The sequence below is a fragment of the Mustela lutreola genome, chromosome X (genome assembly GCF_030435805.1).
Source record: "Mustela lutreola isolate mMusLut2 chromosome X, mMusLut2.pri, whole genome shotgun sequence".
NCBI classification, from domain to species: Eukaryota; Metazoa; Chordata; class Mammalia; order Carnivora; family Mustelidae; genus Mustela; species Mustela lutreola.
Window position 1 is genome coordinate 53,583,396 of NC_081308.1, and position 18,671 is coordinate 53,602,066.

At 43.1% G+C, this 18,671-nt stretch overlaps 1 protein-coding gene across 5 annotated transcripts; it reads left to right on the forward strand.

Annotated features, from left to right (window-relative positions):
• On the forward strand, positions 1 to 9,520 carry LOC131821498 (conserved oligomeric Golgi complex subunit 2-like). Of its 5 annotated transcripts, XR_009349928.1 has the most exons (6): positions 1 to 318; positions 1,927 to 2,030; positions 3,015 to 3,168; positions 4,280 to 4,388; positions 5,224 to 5,403; positions 7,035 to 7,542. XR_009349928.1 is itself a non-coding variant. In XM_059157649.1 (4 exons), the coding sequence occupies exons 1-3, from the start codon at positions 4,197 to 4,199 to the stop codon at positions 7,134 to 7,136; spliced, it is 474 nt and encodes a 157-aa protein (XP_059013632.1). In that variant the 5' UTR covers positions 3,607 to 4,196; the 3' UTR covers positions 7,137 to 7,162; positions 7,711 to 9,520. The 5 variants fall into 5 exon arrangements, 3 of the variants coding, with proteins under 3 accessions (XP_059013632.1, XP_059013630.1, XP_059013631.1); XR_009349927.1 differs by lacking the exon at positions 1 to 318 and having other exon boundaries at positions 1,618 to 2,030; XM_059157649.1 differs by lacking the exons at positions 1 to 318; positions 1,927 to 2,030; positions 3,015 to 3,168 and adding an exon at positions 7,711 to 9,520 and having other exon boundaries at positions 3,607 to 4,388; positions 7,035 to 7,162.
• Positions 9,521 to 18,671: the final 9,151 nt, after the last annotated feature.

Consider the following 18,671-nt stretch of genomic DNA (forward strand, 5'->3'; position numbering starts at 1 on the left):
TTCACTGTATATGTGTCATTCTTCTTCTGGCCATGCGACCCTGCCTTCGTGTCATTATGCCCCCAGATCATGAGTCCCCTCAACAGTAACTGTGTCTGGTATATCATTTTGTTTTGTCAATATCTGCATAGTACTGGTGCACAGGTATTAAGTTCTGTGGAATTGAATGAGATGTAGGAACTTGATAATGTGACAAAACAATGTCTGTAATACGTTTTCTTTATTATTCTTTTAAAGAGTCTCAGGTCATCTGTCAGTTAAGGAATTCGGGCAGTAGATGAACGAATGTGTAAACAAGAGGACATAAGGAAGAAAAACGTACTCTCCAGTAGTTTTCTTATGCTGTATGCCAGTTGAAGCCTTCTCCTCTTGTCTCTGCAAACTTGTCAGCACTATTCAGCTTTTTTTCAAAGCTCTCACGCATGTGCATTTTCTGCATTATGTCACGTTATCTACCTGAAATAATAAGACAGAATTTTAGAGGTACCCACACGATCTCAAGATCACCCACTTTTTCCAGAACAAGAAACAGTGATAACTGTTGTCGGTGCAGCGCTTGACAGTTAACGACTGTATTAATTGTCAGCGGCCCTGTAAAGAAAATAGGCCTATATTAGAGACTAGGGGAGAAGTGGGCTTTCCAAAGCAAACTCAGGATTCTGCCATAGGTTTGTTGTTATTTTCTGATCCTGTGTTCTTTATGTTCTGGTGTTCACTTTAATTTTTTCGATTCCCAGTAGTTAGCATGCAGTGTTGGCTTAGTTTCAGGTGTGTGAGACAGGCAACGGCTCTGTACATCTGAGGGCTCACCCCGGGAGTGTGCCCCTTAGTGCTATCTCCAGTTTCAAGTGTCCCCGATGTCATTCATGATCATAACGATGTAGGGGCACAGCGGGAATTGGGAGTCTGGGCTTCTGACTCTCGCCTGCTGCTCTGTACAATGGTTTCTATGTGTATTATTAGCATATTTGTTAAAATATCAGTGGGGAGAAAGCCTGTTTGAGGGACCTTGTGTTTAATTCGCCTCTGGATCTCCTCACAGCTTTTATCCAAAGAATGCTTGTCATGCGCTTCCAGACAAAACAGTAAGCTTTATGAGAGCAGGGTGTATTTCTTGCTTTATTTTCTCGTGTCCCCCCTCCTCCCCCACCCCCCGTCGGAATGAATGTCGAGCTCCCAGCGGTGTTCAGTAACTATTTATTGAATGGATGACTTTGTATTTTTTGTTCTTTTAGGATGAGAGTTTTCATAATGTTCCTCAACCTCTTTGATAATATTTGTAGTGTAAAAGGTCTTTAATGATTTGGTGCTTGGGTATATAGGTATATGCACATGTAAACTGAGAGGGTCAGTATGATCGGAAGCCAAAGTTAAAACATGAATAAAGGGCCATAAGAAAACAAATGGAGGGGTGCCTGGTGGCTCAGTTGGTTAAACGTCCGACTCTTGATTTTGGCTCAGGTCATGATCTCAGGGTCATGAGATTGAGCCCTGCATTGAGCTCTGTGCTCAGCAGGATATCTGCTTGAGATTCTCTCTCTCCCTCTGCCCCTCCCCTACATGCGCACATGCAGTTTCTCTCTCTCTCAAATAAACAAATCTTTTTTAAAAAATAGGAAAGAAATGCCCATAGAAAGATTCAGGATGGGGAAAAGAAGAAATAAGAGTATAGAATATGAGAAAGCAAAGTCGGTTTTTTTTTTTCTCTATAAACTTGCAATAGAATATGGAAGTATGCTTATTCTAGAACTAAGATTTGAATTCTTGAGAATTCTGTGTTTCATAGAAATATTCAAAATATAGCATGCCCTATATATTTGAAGTTAACTTTTGGTCTTATATTTTCCTGCATTTAGCATGGGAAATAAAGATGATTAAGAGTAAAGATGGTGACGTTTTTTGTTTGCTTAATTTTTATTTTTATAGATGTGTGTGTTGAGGCTTATACAAGTTATTTGATCAGTTGAAAAGATTGAAAAAATCTTAAATTCACAAAGTTCTAAAGAAACCTCTGCACTAGAAGCAAGCAGGTAAGCATTTTTTTTTAACTAAGTAGCACATAAATTAATACTTCACATCCAGTCTAATTAGGCGGGGACGGCTTAGTTAGAATTCATTTATGAACAAGAAGAAAATCCAGGTTTGTGGCTAGAATGTAGCTCCAGGAGAGTGGAGAGCATGAAATGGTGAAATCTATAACACGTTCCTATAAACCCTTTGGTTATAGACCACAGTTCCAACACGTCATTATGCTTGCAGTGGAAAAGTATATTTGGAATCACCTTCCCTGAGGACTAGCAAAGACCTGTTGATCTTTAAGGCATACCTACCATTCATCTTGGTTTTTCTCCATCTCATTTTTTTTTCCTAGACATGCCCAGAGTATTACCATTGATGTATTTTGCACCAGCATTATATTATTATGAAACAGTATAGGACACATCGAGTTGAAATTTACAAACAGGAAAAAAAAAGCTTATGAAATAGGAAAAAGATGATGGCTCTCTTTGTTATACTGTGATTGTCTTGTTCCCTTCCTGGTGTGAATTTTCAGTCAGCCAGGGTAGATGAGTGACTCAGAAAATGAGTAGTTAGGTCCTGTCAGCACCGTGAGACGCACAGTGCTGCAGTGGGAGTAGCCCGGGCTGGTCCTGCACATGCCAGCTGGGCTGCCTGCGTCAAGTTCGCCTGGTGCCCTGCGTGCTCTGTTGTGTGAGGCTAACAGTCCCTCCCCCTGCAGGCGGAGTTAGGTTTCTAAATTTTAGGAATTAAGGTTTTAGATTTGGAAGGAACTTGAGAGACCATATGCTCCACATGTCTCATGATGGACATTAAGAACGGACACATCCCAAAGGAAGCGATTCTCTGGTCCTAGGTGTCTGCCCCCTTTCACATCAAGGCGTTCAACTAAGTGGTCAGCCTCCACTGTGCTTGTGTCTCTAGCCCGTAGCACTCGTGCTTCTGCCCCTGTTCGTCCACACTTAGCAGACAGTGTGTACACGGCCCTTCTGCAGCCCGTGTGTCTCCAGCGGCTCTGCTTCGCTGCGGCCCTTGGCAGCGCCTGCAGCCCCTCCAGCCATGTCCACGTTCGGCCCCTGGGGAGCTGGCCCTCCAGTGTTCTTCCCGTCTTTGCTGTTGCTGCTGTGCTCCTCGGATAGAAACACCTCGGTGAGCTCTGTGTCTACAATCCTGTCCCTTTGCAACACTGTCCTTGATAAACAGACATTGTGCGCTTTCTTGCTCAGAATTACCTTGGAGGACTTTTTTCTCCAGAAGAGCAGCTCTGAGCTCTAGAGTCAGGAAAGCCAGAGCAGCGTCAGCGCACGGCAAATCCATCATGCTCTGCCAGGCCCAGAAATGCTGAGATAAGGATAAATAGGAAATGCGCATGGGATCAATCAGTAGAGGTTGGGATTAGGCTTCGGCGTTGGTCGTGCCGAGCGCTTGCCTTCCCTCCACACCAGTTCTGATGCTCTGGGACGGGGCACAACGTGGCAGGTCTCCAGACATTTTGGGTTTCCTTACAGTGTGTTTCCTCACTACCTGACTGCCCATCCTCAGATGTGGGATGCCTCATAGAGCCCAGCAGGGGCTTTGGGTCTTTGTTGTGTTTTGTTTTGTTTTTTTTTTCTTTCACTGTTCAGCTTCTTTTTGAATGGGGTTGACGCTTTCTAATGTGGGGGGCAAGAGGGAAGTGTATCCAGTCCACTTGATGGCAGATGCACTGTGAGTGATTTCTCACCAGCTCCCAGAGCACCGAGCTTGCTCTTTCTCCCATTGGGTAAATGTAAACTTGGAGTCCGCTGCTCTGAGCGATTTCCCAGGTTGCTGCTAGGCGGTCAGTTTTAGCTGATTGAGGAGACAGCAGTAGTTAGTACTGGGGAGGTACTTGGGAGGGAGAATGAGGCAGGCGGAGAAGAAGAGGGGGATGCGGGTATGAACGGTAGGACAGGGAAAGAGAGAGGAGGGGGTTAGAGAATGGGAAAAGAAGGGAGAAGAAGGGCACGAATGGGAGAGCCCGAGGAACGTGATGGAAACTTGCAGTTGTACCCACACTGACCTAAAATAGCTCCATCCCCTTGCCTGGGCCCTGTGGCCTGGGCCAGGCTGCGTCAGTGGCTTCTACGACCTCCCCGCTCCTCACCCCTCGCACCTGGGGCCTGCTGCACAGACAGTTTGTCCTGAAAATTGATGGCATGCAGGTGCAGGTGGCATGGGGGGCGGTGGGGGTGGCAGGTTTTAACTTTGGGAATTACACTTCTCTAATTGTCTCTACTAGCCCTCTCTGGACTAGAGAGATTTTGGAGAGAATTGCCACAGAATTTAACCAGTTACAGTTTCATGCTGTTCAGAGCAAAGGCCTGCCTCTTCTGGACAAAGTAAGACCAGTAAGTGTTGGTTTCGATTTTCAATTTGCTGTTTGCGAATTTCCTGGATGATTTTGGTTTGACCTAGCATTGCCCCCTGATAATTGCTACTCTATAGGATTTTGAAGCTAGCTTTGAATTTTTTTTTCAGTGTCTCTTGCTTGGGACCCTGCTTCCATTATGTCACGCTAGATAGATTTTGTGTAAAGACACAAGCGTAGTCTCCAAACTGTGCAAGTAAAATTAATTCTGAATTTCATGTAACTTGACACATCATATGATGTAGTCAGAGTTCATTTATCCAAAGCCTTTGACTGGGTTTAAATGCACGTTTGTCAGATTTACTCCGTAGCTTAAGAGGCAGATAACTTTTTGTCGTTCAGTAATTGTCTAAACTTCACTTTGATGAAGCCGACTTACTTTCAAAGAAATCACAGGGAGGGGACGCCTCAGTGGCTCAGTCCGTTAAGCCACTGCCTCTGGCTTAGGTCATGATCTCAGGGTCCTGGGATTGAGTCCCACCTTGGGCTCCTTGCTTGGCAGGAAGCCTGCTTCTCTTTCTGCCTGTGCCTCCTTGTGTGCTTGTGCTCTCTCTCGACAAATAAATAAATAAAAACCTTAAACAAAAAAAAGAAAGAGAGAAAGAAAGAAAGAAAGAAAGAAAGCAATCATGGGGAGAAGAGATTGATTCTTATTCTCTAGGAAATGTTGGGATTTTAATCTTACATATATTCTGGTAGAATTAGAGGCTCGCTTTATATGTATAACACATATGTATATAAATTATACACATATATTTGAGCTTTTAGAAACTGTTGTGCCTGGACCTTCTTTCCTGGTCTCTCTGTTCTTGCAGCGTATAGCCCACATTACGGCCATGCTGCAGCAGTTCCTGGGAGGCCTGCTGCTAGAAGGGCTTCAGACTTCCAATGTGGACATCATATGGCACTGCCTCCGGACTTACGCTACAATTGACAAGACACGGGATGCAGAGGCGTTAGTCGGTCAAGTACTGGTGAAACCGTACATGGATGAGGTTTGTGCCCCATGCACCTCATTCCGCAAACACAGAGCATCTAATCTGGCTTCGTTTCTTGACTGGGTGCGAGAGAGCTCAGGGCTCTTCCTTGAAGATGCTCCTAGTGCCTGCTCTTCTGGTTGTAAGAAAAGGTTGGTCCCGCTTGGTGCCCATCAGCATGCCAGGAATCAGGCATGCGCTCTGGTCTCTTCCAGTGATGCCATAGCTCAGGGATCATCTTAATTTAGTAGGGGTGAGGGACTTGCCTAGGAAGAAGGTACGGATCAGAACATTTTCAGGTCAATTTCCATTTCCCTAAGTTATACGTCAATGAAGTTGCCGAAAAGCGTGACCCCACCAAGGCGCCCATGCCCACAGGAGGAGGTGGAAGACAGCTCTGTGCTCAGGGAAAGTCCGTGAGGGTAGGCATCTTCGCAGAATTGATGTGGCCTAAGTCTTGAAGACCATGGGGGAGTTTGCCAGGCTAGGAAGGTGGGAGGGAGGGAATATTCAAAGATAAAGGGCTTTTAAGGGCGAGTTAGCAGGGTAGTACCTTAAGTCCAGAACTTGGTTACCCAGTGTTCTTGACCTATGAGGATACAGTTAAATACAGGGAGTCAGTGTATCTTGCCTCTGAGCGGCCGGAGTATGGGCTGCACCGTGTGAGGCCGCCAGCAATCAGCATCGGTTTCATCTAGTTCAGGCTGACAGAAGTCATGAAGCCAGTCTCAGTGTTTGAGGGCTTTCTTCCAGTCACCTGCCAGTGCGAGTGTTCTTTCTGTCCGGTAAGTATAAAGCTACCCACCATGACTTCAGGATGAAAGGCTTCCAGTTTTAAAACGGGACAGTATCCCAGTGATAGAAGTGAAATTGAAGGATTAATTTCAGTAATCTTCTCAGCTTCATTAGGACTACTAAAAGTAAATGATCTGTCAGTTCTTTGTATGTATCCTATTATAGTTCATAGCTCTCTCTGTGGGGGTGAAAAAGATCACATTATTCTTTGTCACTAAATGAAAATATTTTAGGTATTTAATTTATGCCCTTTTCATTGAACTGAATCTAATATGCTAAATTAGGGAAGTACTTTATGCTTCCGTGTCGTTAAATGAACTGTGGCCACGTTTGTATTTTAAGTTTGTATGCTTGTCATTCACCTCCTGCAACTCAGCCTCACCAAAAAAATAAAATACTAAAGCAAAATAAGATGTGTTTTCTTCCATCACTTTCCATCTCAGCCCTTTCCCTGTTCTGGAGACGGTAGAGGATAAGGCCAGGGTGAAGATGGTACAGAGCTGTTGTCTGCAGATACAGTACTTCGCTTTTAAGCTCAGAAGGGAAGCAGATGAGTGTGTGTGATGTTTTAGCTTCAGGCCAGTCTCTGTCCCTCAGCCTCTGTGTCCCCCAGGGTTGGAGCAGTATTCCCAAATCCCTGGACCTAGATTTTTGTGCCGTTGTTACTTACCTCCTGTTTAGAAAGCATACTGAGTGGGGAGGAGGAAGGATGAAGTGCATTTTTAAGGTTTACTCGATTCTTTTCTCTGTAGTGTATAGTTCATACTTCTCTTGTAGGTGCTTTAAAAACAAACAAAAACACAAAGAAACAAATAAATAAATAAATAAAAATAAAACGCTCTTCCTTCTGCTAGGTGATTGTAGAGCAGATCGTTGAGTCTCATCTGGACGGCCTGAAGATCATGTATGCTAATAAGCTCCTGGAGTTCGTTCCTCACCACTGCCACCTTCTTTGAGAGGTCACAGGAGGAGCCATCTCAAGGTGACGTAAACTGCTGTGTATGCACCTGAGCTCAGTTTAGTGACCACCTGTCACCTCCTCATGTGCCGCTGATCCCTGGCTGTCCTGTCTGACCCGGGAACGTGTGCTCTTCCCTATTTGTTACCAGTGCTGTGAGGCAGGTGTCGCTTGCCTGGGTTTACAGGGAAAGGGAATGAAGAGTGGGGACGAATCTCAACGGTGACATTTGTGTGACTCCAGAGCCTCTGCTTTTCTCTTGTCTATACTTTCTCCTTAACCAGGTTCAAAATCAAAATTGGTTTCCTTCCATTATTGTGATGTCATCATCGGTCTAGAAATACCAATTCATTTTAATTCAACACGTTTTATACTGATGGCAATTAAAGTCATGTTCGGTTTTCCCTCCCTCTCTTATTTCATTTCCATGGCTTTCCAGTTCTGTTTCATGAATATCCCATTACCTTCCACCATCTCCGTCATCCCAGTCCAGACCTTTGTCGCCTTTTGTTCGAGGGTAGCGGGCTCTCCCCACCTGGTCTCCCAGCTCCACCTGTCCCTCTTCATTGCAGCCCTCAGCTGTCCCACCTGCCCAGAGCTCTGCAGCCTTTCTGAGTCGCTCATGGCTTCTCATCGCCCACAGAGGAGCATCCAGTCTTCCTGGCGCAACCTGTGACCCTTGGTGCTTGAGTCCTAGTGGTTCTCTGCTGTAGAACTTTCTACTGTGGAACTTTCCCCCATACCACTATGGTTCCTGGCCAGAGAGGAGCGCTTGACCTTCCCTAACACACCTGGTACAGAAGATCCCTGACTTCACCTTGGTTCAGTTTATGGTTTTTTGACTTTTTATAATAGTGCAGAAGTGATATGCATTTAGTTTGGATCTTTTCCCAGGCTGGCGATCTACAGTAGGGTCCTCTTTTGTAATGCTGGGCAGGGGCAGTGAGCACAGCCCCCAGGCAAACCACGTGATCACAAGGGTCAACCGTCCTATTCTGGCTTTCAGTGCAGTGTTCAGTAAGTTACATGAGATACCAGACACTTTATTGTGGAATAGGCTTTGTGTTAGAGGATTTTGCCCAACTGTGCAATACTGTAAGTGTTCTCAACACATTTAAGGTTGGCGGGGCTAAGCTCTGATGTTCAGTCGCTTAGGTGTTTTCCATGCATTTTCAACTAAAGAGATTTCCAGCTGAACAATGGGTTTATTAGAAGCCGAGGCCGTCATAAGCTGAGGAACATCTGTCTGTACTGTGCGCCTCTGTGTTTTCCTTCATTGCTTCCTGTCTCATATCCCTTTGTCTTTCTGTTGATCTGTCACTCCACATGAAGCTCCAGTCAAATACAACTTCTTTTTTTTTAGGTTATTAATTTATTTACTTATTAGAGAAAGCATAAGCAGAGGGGGAGGCAAAGAGTGAAGCAGGCTCCCCACTGAGCAGGAAGCCCGATGTGGGACTCGATCCCAGGACCCTGAGATCATGACCTGACCCACCCAAGCGCCCCCAGGCTATGATTATTTCAAGAAAAAGTCCTATTTGTGAATTCTTCATCTAGTGAAGATGAATTAAAATCAGAAAGTCAACTCTGCCGCCTTTAAAAACCCAGGAACAGAAAAAAATTCCACGAGCAGGTATAACCCTATCCACAATAAATCACTTTCAATCCAGTCCTGAAAACTAATACAGAGTAGGAAGAAAGCATTACAGAAAAATTTTGTTTTCATTAATCAAGCTGGAAAATAACGGGCCTTACACGAATGCCCTTTAGGAAGACAGTTCTTATAGTTTTATGTTGATGGAAACTAACATTACATTCGAAATGCATGTTAAAACCATGACTGTAGACTAACTACCACTTTCAGTCGTCAGAAGATGAAAAATGATCAAGAGTCACCCAAACTGAATCCTGGTTCCTCCTGGAAAATGTGTTCCTAAATATTTTCCCCCTGAACTACTGTGCTCTTTCTGTATCTTATACAGCAGACACTGCGATGCACAAACACATCCAGAAGGCCTTTGAGGGCTGACAGCCTGCTGGAACAATGAGGAATTCACCCGGGTTTCTGCCTTTCTGCCGGGCCCAGAAAGTTCTGGGTAACCCAGGTGACGTGTCATGAGAATACAGGTGTGCCTCACACCGTACGTATCATCTCCTCAGGGTAGACACCAAAATCCATGTTCGTATATGAAAATCTGAGATGCATATAGAAATCAAGAGTGATTCTCTCATCTTGAAAGAAAAACACACTGTTGCGCTGCCACATGCCTCGTTTCTCCTCGAGTGACTGCAGGAAGTAGCGATTGCAGTCAGAAATCTCAGAAAGAAAAATTAGAGTAAGGGCAACACCTGAAGTTTACTCCTGAAAATACTTGGAGAATGACTGTGGCTGATAAACCAGGGCTTAGTTCATGAGACTATGTCAATGAGCTTATACCATCCCATGTTCTGGTCAAACCCTCATGTCTGGGAGATGGAGGGACGTCTTCATCTTCCAGAGCTACTATTAGGGAAAAATGTGGAGACAATACTGATAGGAGTCCCTACTTCAGCAGGAGAGCCAAAAACACATTGCCCCTCCATAATCCCAAATGAAAATAAACATCTCGGGGCGCCTGGGTGGGTTAAGCTTCTGCCTTTGGCTCGGGTCATCTCAGGCTCTTCGGATCAAGCCCCACGTCGGGCTCTTTGCTCAGCGGGGAGCCCACTTCCCTCCTTCTCTCTCTGTCTGCCTCTCTGCCTACTTGTGATCTCTGTCTGTCAAATATATAAAATAAATTAAATCTTTAAAAAAGAAAAGAAAAGAAACATCTCATTTTACTAGTGTGCAGCAGTGACTATGCAGGAGAAATTATTATATTATTATTAGATGATATTATTATTATTATTATTGTACTATATTGTTAACCTTTTGAATTTGGACACCTAAAATTTTTAATAAAATATGAAGACCTTTTTTTTTTTAAGATTTTATTTATTTGAAAGACAGAGATCACAAATAGGCAGAGAGGCAGGCAGAGAGAGGGGGAAGCAGGCTCCCCACTGAACAGATAACCCAATGCGGGGCTTGATCCCAGGACCTTGGGATCATGACCTGGGCTGAAGGCAAGAGGCTTTAGCCCACTGAGCCTCCCAGGCGCCCCATGAAGGCTTTATTTAAAGAACAAAAACTTCAGACTATATCTTTATCCTAGAAGTTCCCACTACAACTGGCTTCTGTCTTGGCCAACATTTAGCCATTCAGATAAAGTCCGTATTTAGTGCTTCGTGTGTATGCATGTGTAAAATAAGAGGACAGTCATAAATCTTTAAGATTGTGTATAATAACTGTGAAATAAGGATTCTTGATACACAAGGTCTCGTTCTGGGGAAAACAGCTGGTGAACAGTATGCAGTTTTCAAATGACGGAGGGGAAATACGCATTCGGTTATGAGAAAGGGAAGGAGAACAAGACCAAATATTAATAAAAGGGAAAAAAGCTTTTCTGCCATCTTTTCGTGCTGCAGTAACAGTGTGAACAAATGTCCCACAGATGCCCTCAAGAACATTAACACTGCTGAAAGGGGAGGCGAAGGCCAGGTTCTTAGGAGGCCCTGCACCAAAGTCATCGTCCCATTTCCTCACTGTGATGACGAAGCATGAGTACATTGGCAAATTTGAAATTATTGACCACAGAGCTGGGAAAACTGCTGTGAGCCTCACGGGCAAGTTAAACAAGTGTGGCATGATCAGCCCTAGACTTGTATAACTGAAAGATCTAGAAAAGTGCCAGAATATTTCCATCCCCTCAGTTTGGTTTCACTGCATGGAAAAATTTTTCTGGCATCATGCACCATGAAGAAGGAAGACCAGGCAGGAGGGAAAATCCTGGGATTCCTTTTTCGTAGAAATATAATATACATGGCACATGAAATGCCTGAATGGGGAAAAAAAAAAAGGAAAATAAATTACAGTCAACTAATGTTTGACAAGGGTGCCAAACAATTCAATGGGGGTAAGAACAGTATTTTACTCCCAAGCAGCCACATGCAAATAATGAAACGGGAGTCCTGCCTCACACCATACAGAGAAAATAACCCAAAATGCATCAAAGACATAAATGTAAGCATTAAAATGATAAAGTTCGGGATGCCTGGGTAGCTCAGTTGGTTGGACGGCTGCCTTCTGCTCAGGTCATGATCCCGGAGTTCCCGGATCGAGTCCTGCATCAGGCTCCCAGCTCCACCGGGAGTCTGCTTCTCCCTCTGACCTTCTCCTCGCTCATGCTCTCTCTCATTGTCTCTTTCTCAAATAAATAAATAAAATCTTTTAAAAAATAAAAATAAAATAAAATGATAATGTTTTCAGAAGAAAACACAAAGGTAAATGTTAGTGGTCTTGAATCTAACAATGGCTCCTCAGCCATAACACCAAAGTACAAGCAACTTAAAAAAAATAGTAAACAAATAAATGGGACTCAACCAAAATGTCCCAGTTTTGTGTTTCCAAGGACCCCATTGACAAAGTCAAAAGACAAGCCACTAAATGGGATTAAATATTTGCAGGTCATATATAAGGAACATGCATTCAGGCTGTGTGAAGAATTCTTACAACTCAAATAAAAAGACAACCCAGTTAAGAAATGAGCAAAGAGGGGTGTCTGGGTGGCTCAGCGGGTTAAGCTGCTGTCTTCGGCTCAGGTCATGAACTCGGAGTCCTGGGATCGAGTCCCGCATCGGGCTCTCTGCTCAGCAGGGAGCCTGCTTCCTCTCTCTCTGCCTGCTTGTGATCTCTCTCAATAAATCTCTCTCAAATAAATAAATAAAATCTTTAAAAAAATGAGCAAAGAACTTGAATACACATTTCTCCAATATTCAAATGTATACATTAATATATAAATGTATATATAAATATATTTTACATTATCATATATTTATATAAACATATTTATGTAAATATATTTACATTCTTAAATATGTATTTAAATATAAATAAAATATGAAATATATAATATATATTTAAAGATACATACAAGGTATATATAAAATATATGGGACAATAAGCACGTGAAAATATGCTCAACATCACTAATCATTCAGGAAATGCAAATCACAACCATGGTGAGATACCACCTCCCACCCACGTGGATGGCTACTATCAAAAAACCCAAAAGCAGGTGTTGGAAGGATGTGAAGAGCTGGAACCTGTAAATTGCTGGTGGGCTTGGAAAATGGTGCACCCACATTAGAAACGGTTTAGTAGCTCCTCAAAATGCTGAACACAGAGTTGCCATATGACACACCAATATCACTCCTGTGTATAGAGCCAAGAAAAAAACTATGCCCACACAAAAACTTGTGCATGAAGGTTTAGGGTTTATTTGTAATAGCAAAAAGGTGAGAACAACCCAGATGTTCATCAACTGATGAACAGATAAATAAAATATGATCCATCCAGCCAGTGGAATATTACCCAGCCTTGAAAAGGAATAGAATTTTGCTATTTGCCACAACTCAGAGGAGCCTTGAGAACATTCTGCTGATTGAGAGAAGTCAGTCACAGAAGACCACATATTGCATAATTTGATTTATATGGAATTTCCAGAATAGCTAAATCTACAGAGACCGAAAGTAGATTAGCAGTTGCCTAAGACTGGTGGTGATGGCTAAAGTTTTCTTTTGAGGATGATGAAAATGTGTAGGTAGTTCAGTATAGTATAGTTAACTATAGTGAAAGCCATTAAAATGTCCACATTAGATGGTGAGTGGTATGTCCTGTGAATTATATCTCAATTAAGCTGTCATCGAAAATTGCAAAGAACTTCTATATTTATCAAGTAGAAAAAGAATGAACTTGATTAAAAACATCAAAAATGGGGAAAATAAAAACAAAATAAGATGGGAGGAATAAGATCATGACTGTTTATCATTAATTTAAATGTATACAGACTGACTTTTTCTATTAAAGCGCCTATCAGGGAATTACAGATCCACGCTGTTCAAGAAACATACTTAAAATGCAAAAGGGATTGAGAATGTATCAGGTGAGGAGATACCATGCAAAAGAGAAAGCCGGAATGGCAAAATTTATCGCAGACAAGTTGGGTCTAAAGTTATAGGTACTAAGATGAAGAGGGACATTTTAAAGGCAGAGTTTGGAAAGAAGATGTAAAAGGTATAAGCAGGTATACATCTAACAACATAATACCTAAAGACTCTAAAAATGCAATAACAAGGTAAAGTTTTAGCTTTTCAAATGGGAGTATCTACTAGAAGGAGGGAAAAACAAGGACACACAGAAAATAGACATCCTGGGGCACCTGGGTGGCTCAGTGGTTTAAAGCCTCTACCTTCGGCTCAGGTCACGATCCCAGGGTCCTAGGATCAAGCCCCACATAGGGCTCTCTGCTCCGCGGGGAGCCTGCTTCCTCCTCTCTCTCACTCTCTGCCTGCCTCTCTGCCTACTTGTGATCTCTGTCTGTCAAATAAATAAATAAAATCTTTAAAAAAAAAGATTTTATTTATTTATTTGACAGAGAGAAATCACAAGTAGATGGAGAGGCAGGCAGAGAGAGAGGGAAGCAGGCTCCCCGCTGAGCAGAGAGCCTGATGTGGCACTCAATCCCAGGACCCTGGTATCATGACCTGAGCCGAAGGCAGCGGCTTAACATACTGAGCCACCCAGGCGTCCAATAAGTAAAATCTTTAAAAAAAAAAAAAAAAAGAAAATAGACATCCTTATTTCTCTCGGAAAACATTTCTTTCTTACACCTAAGAAAAGCCATATTTGTAAAGATTAATTGCATACTAGGCAACAAAGGAAACCTTTACAAGCCTTCCAAATTAAAGATTTAAAGAACAGTTCTTTGATCACAATCCAGTAGAATCAGAATTAGATAACCTGGTAACATATAATTGAAACTACATACAAGTTAATAAATACAGTCTTCAGTCAAAGAAGAAATCATAAGACGACTGAAGAAAATCTTGAAAGCAATGGAAAGGAGACTATTTCATACCAAAACTTACAGAAGACACCAGAAGTTATACTCTAAGGAGACTTCAGTGTCAAATGTCTTCAATTTCAAACATTTTTTGAATAAAAGAAACTACTCATTTAAACCCATCAGAAAAGGGCAGCTCAATCAAAAGAAAGGAAGTAATTATAATAAAGATAAATTTTTAAAGTAATAAAAAATATGAGGGGCAAATAAACTCAAAGTTGTTTCTATGAAAGACTAATGAAATAATAATAAAAAAAACTTCACATGTCCTATTACGGATAAGAGAGGGGAAAGATGGGGTGTGGGAGGTGGTGGGGAGGGAGGGAAGGGGGATGGGGAAAGGGGGGTTTCAGGGAGGAGGGGACAGAGAGAGGGAGAGAGAGAGTTGCAAAACAGATAAGGATTGGGAACAGAGATATAAAAGCAAATGCATAATATAAAAGAAGCACTAAACTGCAAGGCACTTTATACTAATCAATTTGATAACCTAGAAGAAACGATGATTTCCTAGGAAAACCAAATCATCCAAATGATTCAAGAATGGAAAATTCAGAAGAGGAGTTCCAAGATCAGACAGGTTTGCAGCTGGATAACTGTCATTCTACTGTTAAATGGCAGCAGGCAATTAAGCAATAATAAGTCAATTCACTTGATGAAGCTGAGCACAATTTTAATACCCAAACCTGAGAGGGAGGAACGGGGAAGCTATTAACATATCTGGCTTAGGACAGATTAGTTAACAGAAACTGAACTAATGTTAGCAAATATCAGAAGTCAAGCATCTATCAAAAGACTATATCCTGAGACAAACTTGGATTCATTCCAGGAAAATAAAGGGAGCTCAAGACCAGAAAATCAATAAGATTTACCTCATCACTAAATTAACTGTGAAAAAACTCTTAAGACCATAGCAATAAATGCATTTGATAAAAAATAAAGGAACCTGATAAAAGGTGAGCAGCCATTCTTTATAAAAAATGAAGATAAAAACAAGGACGATATGCAGGAGGGATTATTAACCGGGAATCACTAGATCAAGAGGTAGATAAAATGAGCCCATATTTGTTAAACAGTGACAGAGCCCCATGCATGCGTGGATAGAGGCGAATGAGCTCATGGATGAGCACCAGGCTGTCAACAGGTATTATAGGGACAAAGGCAGCGGTGAGGCGAGGAGAGTCTTAACAACATGGAAGAAGGTAAAAGGAGGACTGCAGTTAAAAATTGTGCATGATACAAACACATGCAAATAAGACCGGATATTTTCCCGTGTATAGTTTTTTAAAACCCTGCACACATTCCTGGAACTACCAACTCTTGCTTTCAGCTCCGCAGCCCTCGCGTGTTTTCCCAGTACCAGGATGCAGGAGTAGATCCTCCGTTGGTACATCCTATGTCATTGTACTCCTAAAGGGACAGGTGAAACAGCACAGGAGCTGCAGGTCGGAACTCAGGCATCGCTGTGCCCACCCCAGCTCCCTGCTCGCCCAGCCCCCACTCTGAAGCGGCGGGCACTTGGAGCTGTTAAGAAGCAGGGATCTGAGCAGTTCTCTGGTTCCCCCTGGAGCCATCTGCATCCATCATGTTTCCCACAGCTCTCCCCGAGTGTTGGTGCTGGCTCCCCCCGAGTGTTCCCTTAGCTCCTAGCACACCCTTCTTATGAGAGCACCTAGTACTCCCCGTCACAGTGCTCTGTCTGTCACATGCGTCCATTGATCCACTTTGTGCTGGTTGAGGGCTGGAGCCCCCTCCTGTTAACTTCTAAAGTCAATTTCTAATGCAGCAGCACCTGGCACTTAAGCACCCTGTCAGTACCTGCCAAATGAATGAAATGTACTCAAAACATAGTATGAAGTCTGCGTTTTGAAACTCCTTTTTGGAGCCCTTTGCTATCATTTTCCCAGGCAATTTAAAAAAATTTCCAGCGTTGCTGCCAATAACCTGAAGGGGTAAAGGAATGCCGGCGTGCCCCATGGGACATGTCACTCTGGATGGTCCTTTGGCAGCAGGGACTTTGATAGTGCTCTTTCAAACCCAGCAGGATGGTGGAAGGGGTATGTGGCTGAGTGCCTCCCTGGTCTGACCCTGTGTGACGCCACCCGGTGCCTGCAGCTGCCCTCTGGAAGGTGTTGCTGTAGCGGCAGAGCCGGAGGGCACCAAGCATGTGTCTGTCTCCAAAGTCCTGGGCACCACATCACAATGCCTTCCTGAGAAGCAGAATCAAGGACAGTTGCTGATCTTCATTCCTTCCCACCAAAGGTATCTCATACACCATCTTTGGAAGTTGGAGCCAGGGGGCGCCTGGGTGGCTCAGTCGGTTAAGTGTCTGCCTTCAGCTCAGGTTATGATCCCAGGGTCCCGGGATCGAGTCCCACACACTTGCCTCCCTGCTCAGCAGGGAGCCTGCTTCTCCTTCTCCCTCTGCCATTCCCCCCACTTGTGCTTTCTGGCTCTCTGTGTGTCAAATAAATGAATAAAATCTTTTTTAAAAGTTTGGGCCATATTCTTTCACAATTCTACTTTCCCTGGGGTAATTTGCCACCTCCCTGAATTTACCTGCATCTTTCCCAAAATCTACTTATCTTCCAGCCTTCTTGACCATAATGAGTCTATATATTTTCAATAGACAGTGTGAACTTACACTTGCTAATATTTGCATAACATGCACCTCTTTCGATCTCAAAGAAAAGCTTTGCACCGCAATGGTCTCTAATCTCCAATTAGGTTCTGTTCCAGGATCCCACTGGAATTCTACACGCCTGTCCCCTAAGATGCCATAAATTGTGGTCCAGTTTCCCAGCCAGCCCAGGAAAGCACATGGGAAATCTTGCTGAAGTATGAGTAAGAGCCAACGAAAGGGAACATATTTATCTGCCTCGAATGCTGGGACCTGAGGAAAGTTAGTTTCATTACAGACAAATCAGGAAGGAGGTGCAGATTGCTTTTTATGTCACTCTGGAGTGGAGGTCTGCCATTGATCATTAAGGCCATTTCCTGCAATGCACTCACCAAAGTGATACTCACTTCGGAGTGGACAAAACTTAGGAAATGGCCAAGGGGAGCTCTGCTTACACTTTACACTCTCAGCATTTATGTGTATTAATTTCTTTATAGGGCAGTATAGAGACATGAGGCCACATTGAAAAAGCAAAGATTGTCATCCTATGGCCTTGGGTCAAGAATCGAGATATTGCTGCTCATGTCAGTTTCAACCTCCAGTGGCCAAGGGTTTGATCTGATGCTCTTTCAAGTTTTCACCATAGCCTTTCTCAAGCTCAATGGCCAATAATCCCACAGGAGGAGATTTTAGGGCCCTCTCAAACTTCTGTTTTGCTATCTCTCCCCAGCCTGCTTCCTCTGCAAAAGTCACCACTTTGCCTGTGCATCTACCACCTCTTAGAGCCTTTGAAATCAGCCACGAATTGCAGTGCTGATTCCTTCCATGACCACATATTGTTTACAGGAAAACTCTTCTTCGTTATGCCTTGCCAGTCAGAGTGACGGTTTCATCTGCAACCTGGACCAGGTTTGGGAATGTTCTACACATAAATGTGAGCAAATGTCTTCTGTATTGAGAGACGTGTACATACTGTAAATGGACTCTATTGAAAAACCAATACATAGGGTACACTTATGTCCTGACCCAGCTGGAAGGAGGCACTTCATTTCCATCTTTCAGAAAATTGGTGTAACACATTGATTCTCCTAACAAAGAAAGCAATTTTGTGTCCTCTACCAAAAGACGGTCATAGTAAGCAATAAATTGCCTCTTTGGAGTGAACAAATTAATAAGATATTTTCTAAATTTCAAAATAACAAAGACAGAACGATTTCTGCAATGCTAAGTGCATCCCCTTAGTTGCAGGACATTGTGTCATAGACTACCTAAGCAATGACACATGGCGGCCGGTAGTCTGATTTGTACATCAATTCCCCTGGCAACCTGTTAAAAGAAAGTCTTGCACATGACAAGCTTTCAATAAGACACTGACAAGATGGCCAGGAAGCCCCCTTAGCTGGCTTTTTCAGGTGTCCAGACATCTAGTCAACCTACCTCACCAACTCATCACCATGCTTACTGGAGTAAACCCAATCTCTTCCTTCCCCCCTGGAGACGGGAGAAGAGCCACTCACACGTTTGTATGGAATTCTCATTCCCCCTCGCTCTGTCCCCACATGGCGCTGTCCGTGTAATAAATAAACAAATCTTTATGTCACCCGGAAGTTCCTGGGTCAAATTACACAACTCGGACAATTTTGGGTCACTACAGCCTTTAGTTTTTCTCTCCATCTTAAGCCTTCTGGGTGACCAACAGCTATCTAAAACTCATGTTGCTGCAATATGCTGTTTTTCTGCTTCATCTTCCTAGTAAAGTTCAGTATTTTCCCCTAAATTTTGGTTTATCAGTATCTCCAGCATCTATCTCCAGCTCGGGTCACGATCCCAGGTCCTGGTATCAAGTCCCACTCTGGACTTCCTGCTCTGCGGGAAACCTGGTTCTGCTCTGCCTCCCATCTCTTATGAATAAATAAAGAAAATCTTTAAAAAT

Coding starts and splice junctions, on each gene's coding strand:
- LOC131821498 (XM_059157647.1), top strand. CDS start 4,197: ATGCAGGTGCAGGTGGCATGGGGGGCGGTGGGGGTGGCAGGTTTTAAC. Junction 4,389..5,223: donor TTCTGGACAAAGTAAGACCA/GTAAGTGTTGGT, acceptor CTGTTCTTGCAG/CGTATAGCCCACATTACGGC.